This window comes from Sus scrofa, chromosome 13 (genome assembly GCF_000003025.6).
Source record: "Sus scrofa isolate TJ Tabasco breed Duroc chromosome 13, Sscrofa11.1, whole genome shotgun sequence".
Lineage (NCBI taxonomy): Eukaryota > Metazoa > Chordata > Mammalia > Artiodactyla > Suidae > Sus > Sus scrofa.
Genome location: NC_010455.5, coordinates 166702119 through 166716976, shown reverse-complemented (window position 1 = coordinate 166716976; position 14858 = coordinate 166702119). Strand labels below are relative to the sequence as shown.

General features: G+C 35.8%; 1 protein-coding gene across 2 annotated transcripts in view; it reads left to right on the top strand.

Annotated features, from left to right (window-relative positions):
• Positions 1 to 14858, top strand: part of EPHA3 (EPH receptor A3) — a 350300-nt gene that overhangs the window by 225815 nt on the left and 109627 nt on the right. For both annotated transcript variants that reach the window (XM_021068363.1, NM_001195335.1), the window contains exons 4-5: positions 2015 to 2170; positions 2854 to 3189. In XM_021068363.1, coding sequence (XP_020924022.1) covers positions 2015 to 2170; positions 2854 to 3189 — 492 coding nt within the window. The remainder of the gene's footprint in view (positions 1 to 2014; positions 2171 to 2853; positions 3190 to 14858) is intronic.

Here is a 14858-nt window from a genome sequence, read left to right as displayed (position 1 = left end):
AAAAAAAAAAAAAAAAAAAAAAAAAAAAAAAAAAAAATCTCCTTAATAGTTTGAGTCACATTCTTAACTCTAGGTTAATTAACTGTAGTTACTTTCAACTTATTACCAGAAATCCTGTGTTGTGGTGCTGCAGCTAAATGATTATATAACTGTCCTGTCTTTTCTTTAAGCATCACATAGTATAGCCATTTATGGTATTAACAAAAAGTGATTGAGTGTTTAGTGAATACCTTTATGCTAAATGATGTAAAAACAATAAAAGCCTCAAATAAAAACATTCAGATAAATTTACAAGCAAACAAAATAACAAAGTACATTGAAACACTGCAACTTAATCTTTTAAAGACTCAGCAATGCCCTCTTGCAAATTTAAAGGCACTCAGTGATGAGCTAAATTGAAACCAGAAGTTAAGTGCATAGTTTGTTTATACTTGGTATCATTTCCCCCTGAGGCAATATGACATGAGGTATGAGTAGATGTTTCTAACCAGTGCTTAAGGACACTGTTTAAAAGTTTGTAATCCTAATCCAAGTTTGGTTAGGGCAGCAGAATATATTTGGATGCCTCTCAATATGGTACCACAAGTTGTTCAATTTAATGTAATATAGTCCTAATGCAGCCATTCTTAGTGGGAACTTGAAAACAGCAAGACTAGATTAATGATTACTATAATTTTAAGTTATTCTAATTGTTTGTATTGTCAATGTATTTTCCCTGGCAGTGTTATCTTCTAAGAAATGTTCGATACTATTATAGCTGTAAGTGTTACCTTTCAGAATACATTTAGTGATTATGAAAGTTAAAGATCTATTCACACCGGTGTTATTTGAATGCAGATAACCTGTTATGCACAATAAGAAGTTGGTGTAAGAAAACCTTGGAATTCAATGATAAAGATAGTTTATAGAGTCTATTCCAAAAGTAAGTGCCTTAAGCCATCAAATCTCAATGTTGCTTTGAAATTGAGTTTTAAAGACTTAAGAAATTATTGGCCTCCAAAGATTATTGGAAGAAAATTAAAAATTTGAGACCCTGAATTCCTTCCTCAAAAGAATGCCAAGGGACTTTTGTTAGGATTTTCATTATGATTTCAGTTCTCAATGTGAAAAGAGACCAAATAAAATGGTATAGCATTTTAAATTTTATAATAATAGATTAAATGAAAATGCTATAATGGACATATTTCTTTAAAAGCTGTAAATAGATAGCCGATACTAAAAGGGCAGCTGAAGTCATTATTTGGTAACCAGTTCCTTGGGCTTAAAAAAAAAAATGTCGTTCAAAGATATGGCTAGAAAGAAGATAACATAATTATTTTAAAAAGGTTTAGTAACAATTCTCAAGATACCAGTTTAAATAGAAATTATGCCTCCCTGTGTATTAGAGATACAGACAAAGAAATATATTAAAATATTTTTTTTAGGCTATTACCATAGAAGTTAAGGAATGACGCTGTCAGGGCAGAAAAAAAAAATCAAGTTCAGGAGAACCATATATCAAGAATCTTAAAATATAGACAAAGCCATGATTTCTTCTTTCAGTTGCTTACAATTTGTGAGGATAAAGTTGTACACACAGAAACTAATTAGAAAATAAGCGAGTATGTAATATAGTGCTAACTACAGTACAGAGAGTGTACACATTGCCTCATGTTTTAAAAGGGAATGGCTGCATGATGACATGGCTTTGCTTTATTTTCTCCACAAATAGCCCAATGCCAAGTAAAGCTGTGAAAACATGAGCTGGAAATTTCATCACACTCTAGAGCCAAAGTAATCTAAATCTTGCTGGGTTCCCCCCCACCAACACCCCTTAACATTTGGTGCAAATTCAAAACGTATATGTGGAGAAACTACATTGGGCCACATTATTTGCTTCTGTGAATTCTGGGAGAGAAAAAGGGATTTTATTCATCATGAATGCATGCCCAGCCTCCTGAAATCTGTTTACGTATTTTCAAGAATGCGTTTTCCAAATTGTCACAGAATTTTAAAAGAATCGTTTTGTTTATAGCTTGTCGACCAGGTTTCTACAAGGCTTCGGATGGTAATATGAAGTGTGCTAAGTGCCCACCTCACAGTTCTACTCACGAAGATGGTTCAGTGAACTGCAGGTGTGAGAATAATTACTTCCGAGCAGACAAAGACCCTCCATCCATGGCTTGTACCCGTGAGTAGTTTTGCTGCAACCCATGCCTCCATGTTTGTTTTATTTCGTTTTTAATTCTTGTTATTGTGCTTTTTTTTTTTTTAAGTATTTGGTCCATTTCCTTTCGTTATCCATGTGCAAATTGAAAGCTTTCTCTGCTTCATTCTCCATGCTTGGCTCATCACAAATGCAACATTTATCACACAAAATGAATTAGTTTTTAAAGCACTTCCTGCATCAGGACCCCTAGAAAGAAAGAAAATTGTATCTTGTTTTAGATTTTGCATCATATTTGACAGGATAGGGGAGGTTATAGGCATGGGATCTGTGTTTTTACTTTTCTATTCCCTCTTGTTACACGTTGGTCATAGGTCATAGGGAAAAAGGACTAAGATTTATAAAACTAATACTAAAGTTTTCATAACTATTCACAAGGGCATTGAATTTAGTGGTAAATTCCTTTGCTGGGCTTTGTGAATGCATCCTCAACTTTGAGTCAAAACTCCCCCATTCATAGCTGGGGGAGGACGGTATTCTTGAATCCATGTGTCTATAATCTCATGGATCCTCTAAGGACGAATTAAAAGTATATAATAAAGACAAGATGGTTATTTACCTCTTTCAGTTCCATTGTAAATTATCTATTTCCCTTGTAGTAGAAAACAGAAGTGAGGCTCATTAATCTTTGTTGAACTACTTTGCAGGACCTCCATCTGCACCGAGAAATGTTATATCTAATATAAATGAGACCTCCGTTATCCTGGACTGGAGTTGGCCCCTGGACACAGGAGGCCGGAAAGATGTTACCTTCAACATCATATGTAAAAAATGTGGGTGGAATGTAAAACAGTGTGAGCCATGCAGCCCAAATGTCCGCTTCCTCCCTCGACAGTTTGGACTCACCAACACCACGGTGACAGTGACAGACCTCCTGGCACACACTAACTACACCTTTGAAATTGATGCCATTAACGGGGTGTCAGAGCTGAGCTCACCACCAAGACAATTTGCTGCAGTCAGTATCACAACGAACCAGGCTGGTGAGTACCTGCTGAGGGCTTCCTACTCCTGCCATCTCAGAACCAAGTAACAGTTTTGACAGAAAGTGTAGACAAAAAGGTGGAAAGAAAAAAAGATTTCAGAGCCCCAGGATATTCTCTTTTATCACTTTTAGACAGTTATGGTACATTAAGTAGCTTAATTTAATTCTTCAAAGTGAGAGTAAATCATATAAGTTAGATGATTTTAAGCTAGTTTAACCATTGCTTCCGAATTTGAAATCTTTAAACATTAGAGGCTCTGGAGATAGTGCTTGTGGGGCTCCTTGAGACATTTTCCTGTTTCAGTGAACTTAATTGACATTGACTGTAGCTCAGGAAAGATATTTAAAGCTATAAATATCTTTGTTATAATTATATCAGATTTTGTATTTAGTTATATATCTTATGGTCCTCAGCAGTTCTGGGTAATATAGCTTAGGTAGTTAAAACTCTGTGATTAATTAAAAAAGAAGAAAATAAACCCATTTTATTTAATAGATACAATTTATATTTAAAAATTAAAAATACAGAATTGAAGAGCAGCTTAGTGAAAACAGGTCTTGGTGAAAGAGTTGGAATTACTGATCCAACAAATCTCCAGGTATGAATATATATATATATATATATTTGTGTGTGTGTGTGTGTGTGTGTGATTTCACCAACTGTATTTTCCCAATAAAAAATAAAAAATTCTGTGTTTCCTGGTTGTAAGCAAAGGGCTTTAAGATGGAATGGAAAACAAACTTCTGACCTTTCTTCATCTTAACATCCACCTTTCTGTTTTCTTTACTGTGAGTAAATCTTGTTTTTTCAATCACCCTTTAAATCTTCTATGTGTTTTTCAATTCTCTGATAATTTCTGTGACTTTTTTTTTACTATAGTTTTTTTAACAGTGTGGTGTCCAATATTATTTATGAGGTTTTAGTTATGATTCTCTTAAACATATAGGAGGGTTTACTTCACAGAGTATACAGAAACATACCATTGATATCCCTTTGAAATAAGACAGTCATTTTCCCAAGGTGAAAACTGTGAAGAATGATTAAAAAACAGTTTTCTAATCAACACTACTCGTGCAAAATTAAGCTGATAGATATTTATTATTCATAATTATTGCTATAAGCTGTCATAATTAGGGGATACAGTTCAAGTAATTCAATTCAGAGATATTATTGGATCATTTATACACAAAGAAATAAACATTGGAGCCAAAAAGAGGGGAAAAGAAGAGACAGGATGGCACCCTGAGAATGTTTCAACTAGAATTATAGCTCTCATATCGGCTTCCAGGAGGGTTCACCTGGAACCGGAAGTTAGGACTGAGTGTCCACTCTGCTTCTTTTCTCCATTTGGCTTGAATTACAGAAACCCCTCTGCTCTCTGGCAGGACTTGCTCCTTGCTTTGAGGAAATGAATACTGGATGTCAGAAGAAGAGAGAAAGAGATGACTAAATTCCATTAGCTAGAAGAGGTCTTAGAGCAGCCAAATAACTAACAAGGAAACTCAACACTTTATTTTTTTTTTCTAATTTTTAAAATTGTGTGAAGCATAATTGATTTACAATGTTGTGTTATTTTCTGCTGTACAGCAAAATAATTGTTATGCAAATATATACTATTTTTCATGTTCTTTTCCATGATGGTTTATCACAAGATATTGGATATAGTTCTCTGCATTATACAGTACGACCTTGTTGTTTATCCACCCTGTATTTAGTAGTTTGCATCTGCTAATCCCAAACTCCCAGTCCATCCCTCCCCCGCATCCCCTCCCTTGGCAACCACAAATCTGTTCTCTATATCTTGAGTCTATTTCTGTCTTGTAGGTAGGTTCATTTGTATTATATTTTAGATTCCATAATAAGTGATATCATATAGTATTTGTTTTTATCTTTCTGACTTATTTTGCTTAGTATGATAACCTCTAAACTCATTTATCACTTTTTCTCTCACTTGGCTGACTCAGGGAGGGTAGTTAAACTACACATGATGCAAAATTAATATAATATTTATCAAGTATGCACCAGTATGACTCTGTTGGTTGTTAACATTTTGTACTTTGATACTGGTTAGAAGCAAATATAATTACTTCTGCAGTTGAGTATAGAAATACATCTGTGCTGGTTAATTCCTCAAGTACCTTGAGTAGCCCCCTGAACCCAGTATATCAGGTCCCACACTTCCTTTCCCCATAATCTAGCAACCAAAGCGATAAATCTTGGCATTAGAGAGGTCTCCAGACCAGTATCCCTTCTTCTCCCCCCAAAATCCAGTAACCAGAGGATAAATCCTGGCATCAGAAAGGTATCCAGATCTCTGTGCTGGAACTCTTCCAACCTCTGAGGGATCCATGTCTCTGCCATACCAGTTTAGAGACATTTTGAATATAGCCTCTGACGGAGTCCATGTTCAAATGTGTCTCTATCTGATTTCAAGTCCCTCTTTTGTTCCCACTTTTTTTCTGGTCTTCTATATTGATGAAATTCTTTTAGTTTTACATTGTCTCATGATGATAAATGAAGTTTATGTGTGGAAAAGACATGTCTTTTTAATGAAGTGCACTGAATCATTATTTAATCTTGCTTACTGAATCTGTAACCTTGAAGCTAGATCTCAGACCAAGCAACATATGCTTTTGTTTTGCCTCAGTTAATGATATTTAAACTTTGTAACTAATAATATTTAAAGATTTGTAACTTAGGTTTATTTAACTGTCTTCCATGAGAGAAAAAAAAAAAAAGATGAGTAATGCTATTGCTATGATCACATGATTATAGCTTCTCATATTCAGTGAGCCCAGGGGTTTTAAGAAATTATAATTATGTGGTAAATGGCTTTCTCAAATCCTATATTTCACTCTGATTTACTACCTTGTTTAAAATAGGAGCATTAATCTGTGTTATAATTATCTCCTAACTCAAACAGAAATGTATAAAAACAAGCAAAACTCCTTATTTCCTCTCTTATCATTGACCTCCGGCTTTCTGACAATGCATTTATCAGGAAACTAATAGTTCCAGATATATAAAGTGAATGAATCTAGGTAAAGTGGCAACCAAGAGCCAGCCAGGACTTTAAAAAATAAATGGGGTTGCTGCTTTGGCCTCCCAGTTACAAATCACAGGGTAAGACAGAAGTTCAGCGGGAATGATATCAGTTACTCTCCCTAACCCCACTCTCATTCTTCAGAAAAATCACAAATTTATCTACAACATGCACCACAAGGCATTTTATGTATTTATTTCAGGAGTTCTGTATCATTTCGTGTGCCTTGGGAGGTAGAGGTCTTTGTTCCATCTTCAAATCCCCCCTGGTAAGATATATAAGCAAGATTAGAAGCAATATCATTTCTCCAGAGAGTGTTTCATTGTTTTGCTTTATTTTTGCTCTTGTGAAGGTTAATGGACTAGTAGCCTTGAGAAATGAGCTCCCTACCCCTAGAAAGATATGGCCATGACAGATATGATGCCTGCTATTTAAATTCCTCCTAACCTTACTATCTCTGACATGGTTATAAAGGGGAAACATGAATGTGTTCCTTCTAATTTAGTTTGTAAGATTGACTTTGTTGATTTTTCTCTTGATGACACTGTAAAAGCCATGTGATGACCACATGATAAGGTACCTTCTAAATTGTAGAGGATTGTGTTGTACGTTCGGATGTTAGTCCCCAGCTCTTTATATTTTCACAAAGTATGTCAGTGAGATAAAAAGCATGGTCTCTACATAAAGATTGTATCCATGAATCCATCAGTCAAACATGTACAGAAAGAATTACAGATTGCAAAACAAAGATCTGTGAAGTTATACCTTGGAGTAAATTGCTTCTTCTTTTTTTTCTTCTTTGAATGAGTATGTTTACCTTTTAGTTCTGAAAAAAAAATCATTCTACTAGTGGAATATTCATCTCTGTTTATTCTCAAACCTCGATTATAGAATCTGTCCTGTTCCCACTATCTTATAGCATATAACAATCTCAGATAAGGAGAAGGGGCACTAACAGAGGAATCATAGGCTTTCAATTTTTTGAGATCCACCCCACCCCCATTTTATAGAAACTGAGATCCAAGAAGCATTTTCAACATTTATTCAAGTGATGAAAATTCTACTATTGTCTCACAACTCTAACTCCACTTTCCACTTCCTATTCTCATATTCTTTCTGCCATTCTTTGATTCACGCCATATTGCTCCAGATGAAATACTGCCTTGAAGATAGACGGGGTGCTTGCCTACTGGGAAAATCTACTGTAACCTATACTATCTACAAAAAACCTGATCCTCGCTTCTCAGTCTTTTTTCATAGCTTTTTAGGGGTATTCTGCAAGAGAGCTTCTTTATCATCTCCACTCTTCCCCAAACTTATCCTTTACTCTCTCATTCTACACAAATGATTTCCCTTCTGTAATATTGTGATTTATAATAAGAAATATGTATTTGGTCTTGGTCCCAGTTTATGGCACAAAACTCCTAAAGCCTTTGGAATTTCCTAAGTTATAAGAGAAAGAAAGGTATATTTTGTTATTTATAATCATCCCTTTCAATCACATCTAAGTTTATGCTAAGAAAAGAACTTTTGGAAAGCCCGCAAGGATGGTGGATGTTTGCCAGAGATCCTACCATATGATTAGAGGGTTGGAACTTTTAGTCACTTCACTTCTCAACCTCACCTCTGGGTAGGTAGAGGGGCTGGAGATGGAGTTCAAGCATAATAGTTAATGATGTAATCAATCACGCCTATACAATGAAGCCTCCTTAAAAGCTCAAAGGACATGGTTCAGAGAGATTCTGGGTAGAGGTGCTCATAGGTGATGTGTCTGGAGAAATCATGGAAATTCCCTGCCCAGTACTTTGCCCCATTCTTCTCTTTATCTGGCTGTTCCTATGTTGCATTCTTTTATATAATAAACTGTAAATGTAGTAAGTAACATGTTTTCTGAGTTCTGTGAGCTGCTCTAATATACTAATTGAATGTGAAGAGGGTGTCATGGAAACCTCTGATTTTATACCTGGCAGATCAGAAGCACAGATAACAATTTAGATTGAGATTAGTGTCTCCAGGGGCTGGAGAAGTCTGTGGGACTGAGCCCTTAACCTATGGGATCAGATGTTAAATCTAGGTAGACAGTATCAGAATTGAATTGAATTGTAGGACATCTAGCTGGGGTTGCAGAATGGCGTGGTGTAGGGAAAAACCCCATACATTTGGGCACCAGAAGTGAAGTATTGTGCAGAGGCGATACACTGGAGTGTGCTTTTTCCTTAGATCTTCCTAACTTTTTAAGACCATCAAGTTTAGAAGGAAAGTGCTATCTCACCAGCTTTTCTAAATCTTATTCTTCCTGTTTGTCGTCACTAACCCCCATTGACTCCTGACTCTAAAGAATGTGCTCTCAAGCAGATTGCTTTCCCTTCCAGAATCTTAGACAAACACTTTCCTGGATTTTTCTCTTTGCATTTTATGTTGCATAGGTTTTTCTTCATCTTGGAGGAAGATATACGTAATTAAATGAAAGCAGCTGTAGCAACAACAATACACACACTCACACACACACACACGTGTTGCACATTATTAATTGACTCCTCATGATTTCATCTTGTTTTTCTCCTAATTTTCAATCTAAGATTAGATTTTTTTCATAAAGTAATTCTTGCTTCTTTCTTTGTTCTCTCATTCATAATGCAGTCTGGTTTCTGTCCTCCCTCTACAAAAGGGTCCTCCTGAAAACCAGTTGTAATTTCCTATTTGTGTCCTTCTGTTGAAATGAATGGAATTGTTCAGAAGAGTGTAAATTTATTTAAGAGCTTGGACCTTGTCTGATGTTCACATTTGTGGTTCTTGGACTTAGAACAATGCCTTGTAGTACTTTGTATTCACTCAAATGTTTATTGAAAGAATGAGTGAGTGTTTACTGGAAATGTCCACCATCCAAAAATGAAAACTCTCCCTCAAAACACTTTCTCTCATTTTTTTTTTCCTCTCTACTAATGAAACCTCCATTTTCCCAAGTTTACCAGATTCTAACACTTGGAATCATCTTTAGTTCATCTTCCAAATTTAAGAAGTACTCACATGCCACTGATGTTTTCTTTGAATTATTTTGGATCTTCAAACCTTTTTCTCCACACTTAGTGTTAGATTTTAAAATTCCTGGTGCTAACATTTATAAATAAATACGATGAATTACAGTAGTTCTCTTTTAAGTATTTTGAGATTTCAAAATAAATGGGAATTGGAACTAACATGTTTTTGTGTGTGTGTTTGTTTGTTTTTGCTTTTTAGGGTCTCAGGTACGGCGTATGGAAGTTCCCAGGCTAGGGGTCGAATCAGAATTATAGCTGTGGGCCACAGCCACAGCCACAGCCACAGCAACCTACAACACAGTTAATGGCAATGCTGGGTCCTTAGCCAGCTGACTCCTGGGTGAGGCCAGGGATGGAACCCACATCATCATGGATCCTAGTCAGATTCATTTCTGCTGCACCACAATGGGAACTCCTAACATGTATTAATTAATCAAAATATCACACTACTCAGCAACTTCTTTCCACTGAGCTGTTTGTAAAAAGGGTTATTGGATCAATAAATACATCTGAATGCCCCATATTTTGTTCTTATAATATATACTGTACCTTGAAAAATAGAACTAAATTAGATAGGTGTAAAGAAAAGGAAATATATGTTCATATCATAGTATTGGAATTGAGTTCCTGGCTACTAGGAAAGCTGGGCCAAAAAAAGCTCAGATATAAAATATGAAGGGAAAGGAAGTCAGCACTTATGGGTAGGACTTTCTGAGGTGCTTGATATCACTCTAGGAATTTTGCAGTTACCACCCCATTGAAAAATGAGCAGTAAATAATATTATTTTTAAAAAAGAGAACTCAACTTATGTTCACTCAGATTTTCTGCTGACAGACCATTAATTTATGCAAAGATAGCATCTTAGAAACTTTCCAATATAAAGGAAACACTCCTAGCATTGGCTTTAAACAGAATAGCCGCTATCATCCACTTAATTTAACGATGAAAGACAAATCTCTTCTTTTCTTCTGGTCGAAAATTGTTATCCATCATGTGAAGGGACTGAACTGGAAATCCAGTCATTAGTTTTCCTGTTTTATTTCTTTTTTGTGATTCTAGGACTATTGTTTAGAATTCTGTTATTGGTATAATTTTAATCAACCAATACGTTTTTTTGGACATTTAAGCACTCCTGTCAACTGACTTTTTCTAAAGGACCTTAAAAAGTTTATTTGCCTGTACTGTTGTGACCTGCTATTTCACAGAACAAGGTAACAGCAACTATTAGTAGAAAAAAAGTAGTTTAATGTGTCTTGAATAAATAATACACAATGTTTAAAATGAATCCTAAACTATCAGAGCTCTTTGGCTACATTTAGAACCCAGTCTAATTTTTATACATTGATATAGCAGATATTTAAAAATCTTCCTTACTCCTTATTCTGAAATAGTATTTCCTCTATCCACCTTGTTGCCTTTGGGATTTAGAAGCATCATATATAGATATGACAGAGGAACGCCTCATGTCAAAGACAGCCAGGCAGGCTTTAGAATTCCCAAGGAAGCAAACATTTCAAAATAAAAATAGAAAAGTGTAGAGCTTGGATCTGCTGTTAAATAATGGACGCACTGATATAATCTCTATAGAAGTGTCTGCTGCCATGTCATTATGTACCCTGGGAAGTAAACTAGACCCCAGATGCATCTACATGCATTCTTTCAGAGCATGAAGGAAGGTGTCTTGTAGCATGAGTATCAGAAAGTTCAAATATAATGAAAATCAACTACAAAATAGTGGAGATAAGGTTCCAGTGATTCACTCTGATGAATTCTCCCCTTGTTGTTTTACTTGTACGATTACTAAAGCCTAAGATGGAAGCTTTACTCTTTCATTTCTCTCAACAAACAAGTGAGATCTGAATCAGGCCCAGAGATTACAAGTGAATATATACACTACAATTTTCTTGGTGCATTTTGCTTGTGTGGTAATAATTTAGCTTCTTTCTTTCCAATTTGAAATCAAGGCAGAGACCTGTGCATCTGGGAATATCACTCTGCAGTGATGTGTCATAGTGTGCCTGAAGCATTCCACATCATTTAACACATTAATGATGCCTTTCAGCCATCACAGGCTGGTATGGAAGAATGTTACATATCTGCAGCATGAGCAATAAGCTGAACAAAAGCAGAGCTGTATATTGTCCTGACAGTTATTCAGAACCTTTGCATGAGTTTAAAGCCACAACTGTATGGAAAACCAGCAAATGGAAATGGTTTGGGGGGTTCCAGGGTCTGTACTGAATTCTCATCCTGTCTTCATTTCTGATCCTTAATGCAATTACAGTGAATGGAGCAGACATGTGTCTACAGAATTATAGTCATGCTTTTCCTTCTGGCTTCTAAAAAATGCTCACAAGATCAGAAATACCAATGACCACCCAGAGGAGAAAATATGGTGTTAACTAAAGCACTTAATATTAAGGAAGAAATAAGTTACTATATAGCACAGGGAACTATATTCCACATCTTATAATAACGTATATGGAAAATAATCTGAAGAATAAGAAAAAAAAATATAGAGAGAATATATATATATAACCAAATCACTTTGCTGTATACTTGAGGCATTGTAAATCAACTATACTTCGAATAAAAAATAAAAGTTAAGGAGTTCCCATCGTGGCTTAGCAATAATGAACCTGACTAGCACCCATGAGGATGTGGGCTCGATCCCTGGACTTGCTTAGTGGGTTAAGGATCTGGCATTGCCATGAGCTGTGGTGTAGGTCCCAGATACAGCTCAGATCCTGCGTTGCTGTGGCTGTGGTGTAGGCTGTGGGTACAGCTCTGATTCGACCCCATAGCCTAGGAAATTCCATATGCTACAGGTGCGGCCCTAAAAAGAAAAAATAAAATAAAATAAAATAACTTTAAAAAATAGGCATTTAATGCTAACTTATGCCATCTTCACTGCATCTTTCTAAGAGCAAAAAATACTTATTCAATAGAAATGTTTCCCAAGCAGAACACTTTTAGTCTCAAAACATACTAAAGACAGTCATTTATCTTTTAATATATTCTCCCCCTTTAGGGTTAAGTTAAATATAGAAGATCTTTAGGGAATAATTGCAATATGTGCAAATAATTCAGAAAATGAATAAATGCAAACATTTAGAAGGAAACGATGCTCTGTTTTTAAAAGCAAAAGTCTTATTACCAGTAGCCACATTCTTTCCTTATGAACTTAATTATATTCCAGTGAATTCAAAAATACTATCTCTGTGTTAATAACTATAATATGGGAGTTTCTGTTGTGGTGCAGCGGAAACGAATCCAACAAGAACCATGAGGTTGCGGGTTCAATTCCTGGCCTCGCTCAGTGGGTTAAGGATCAGGCATTGCTGTGAGCTGTGGTGTAGGTTGCAGATGCAACTCAGATCTCACGTTGCTATGTCTGTGGCTAGGCCGTCGGCTATAGCTCTGATTCGACCCCTAGCCTGGGAACCTCCATATGCCATGGGTGCAGGCCTAAAAAGACAAAAAGACAAAACAAAACAAAAAAAAACCTGTAATATAACCCAGTATTCTGATTTTATAATCCTATCAATATAGCACTATTGTCCAAACTGGGAAAAAAGCACCCCTTCCTCAAGGGACTTTACTGCCATCTGTTATAAAATTGTTGTGATAAGTATTCAAATTAATGGGATTATTAGGAATGGCATTTCCATGTGCTGGGGCCCTAAATTCTGTAACATTCACACTAAACCAAAGAATGGTGAGGCCAAAAATGGGAAGCTCAAATTTTCTAGTCATTTCAACAGCAGCGATTGCCAATCTAAATCCTCTTGATATGATTAACACTGCACTATTATATAATTATATCATTTAATCATTAACAGTAATTTTATATGACTGTAAATAGTTAAACGCCTTGTTAATGATTTTACAACTCCAAAGTTACTGCTCTTAACTGTTAGGATATTCCTTACTCTATGGCTTTGCATAATTAAGACTGAAAAAAGACACCTTTAAAGATGGTTACTGTATTATTATTGTAAAATTGTGATTACCTGGTCTGCAGATGGTAGTATTCTTTTTCCTTTGAAATTAAAATTTCTGGAGTTCTCGTCTCGTGGCTCAGTGGTTAACAAATCCGACTAGGAACCATGAGGTTGCAGGTTCGATTCCTGACCTTGCTCAGTGGGTTAAGGACCTGGAGTTGCCAGTGAGCTGTGGTGTGGGTCACAGATGCAGCTTGGATCATGGGTTGCTGTGGTTCTAGCATAGGCTGGAGGCTAAAGCTCCGACTAGACCCCTAGCGTGGGAACCTCCATATGCTGCAGGAGCTGCCCTAGAAAAAGACCAAAAAAAAAAAAAAAAAATTTTTTTTTCCGCCTGATTGGAGAGATGCTGATAAGAAACCAAATCTGAATTGCTTTAGTGAGAAGTTATTTATCCAAATCTTTCTTGCCAAAACCAAACCATAAAAACTCTTCTAAAGTAGCTTTGGAAGATTTCACCTACTATGAATCAATGTTGTTTAGAAGCATTTACCTTGACAATTATATTATCATTAGGAATTAATCTCTTACTGCTTTTCATTTTTTATTCCAGTAGGAAAAAAATAATTGTAACAAACCACGAGAAAGAAAAATCTGTTTCTTGTCACAGTTTTGTCCAATAAATATAGCTTTAAAGGGGAGGCTGTGCGTCAGAGTAGAAAGGGTTCTGGAATGTGTATCAACAGAGGTGCATACTCTCCTCTGTTCCCACTCTTTGGTTTGGACTTCTGAATAAGTCACTTTTATCAGAGCTATTGTTTTATCTCTTTTGCGAAACTAAACATGGACTGACTAATTTCTAAGTTTCCTTCCAGTTATATATTCTATGCAACTAAGTTGATATAAAAGGTATCATGCATCCATGGAAACATAGTCCAGTATTTACTGATTTTAAGTTATAATTGAAACAAGTGTGGTTGGAAGAAAAACAGTATTTGAAAGTCAAAGTGGTACAGCACAGTTGTCAAAAGTCCAATTGTAAATCCAGATGTGGCCACTTAACAGTGAGGTGACTAGATTTCTTATTTTTAAATTTGATTTGTTGACACATTCACTCCCAAATGTGTTAAAAATGAGTTTAAGGCAGGGATTGGACTAACCTGGAGTCTTTGCATCCTTTTTGACACAGACACAATAATACTCACACGGATTGTTGTGAAGACTAAATAAAATGAGAACAGGTGTATGGGACTGAGGCACTTAAATAAAATACTGAGCCTTGTGTCAAACATAATCCTGCTGATCTTGCTCTAGCTGGAAGAAGTAGACACTCCTTTAAAAAAATTTTATAAAAGATGAAAAAATAGTAAAATACATGAAGTCAAGCTCTGAAACACTCTGCTTTGATGTAAGTGGTTTAAGCTCCAATTCTTTCAAAACTGGAATTCATAGGTATGATGTAAAACAACTCCCAATATAATAAGCTATTCTTCCTTCATTACACACACCTATGTCTATAAATATATTAACTTAGTGTCAGTATGGAGGTGTCAATGAGAAGGCCTAATGGAAACATCCAATAGGCAGTTGGATATATTTGGGTATACTCTGAGATTTTGGCTAGGAGAAGACCCAAAGAC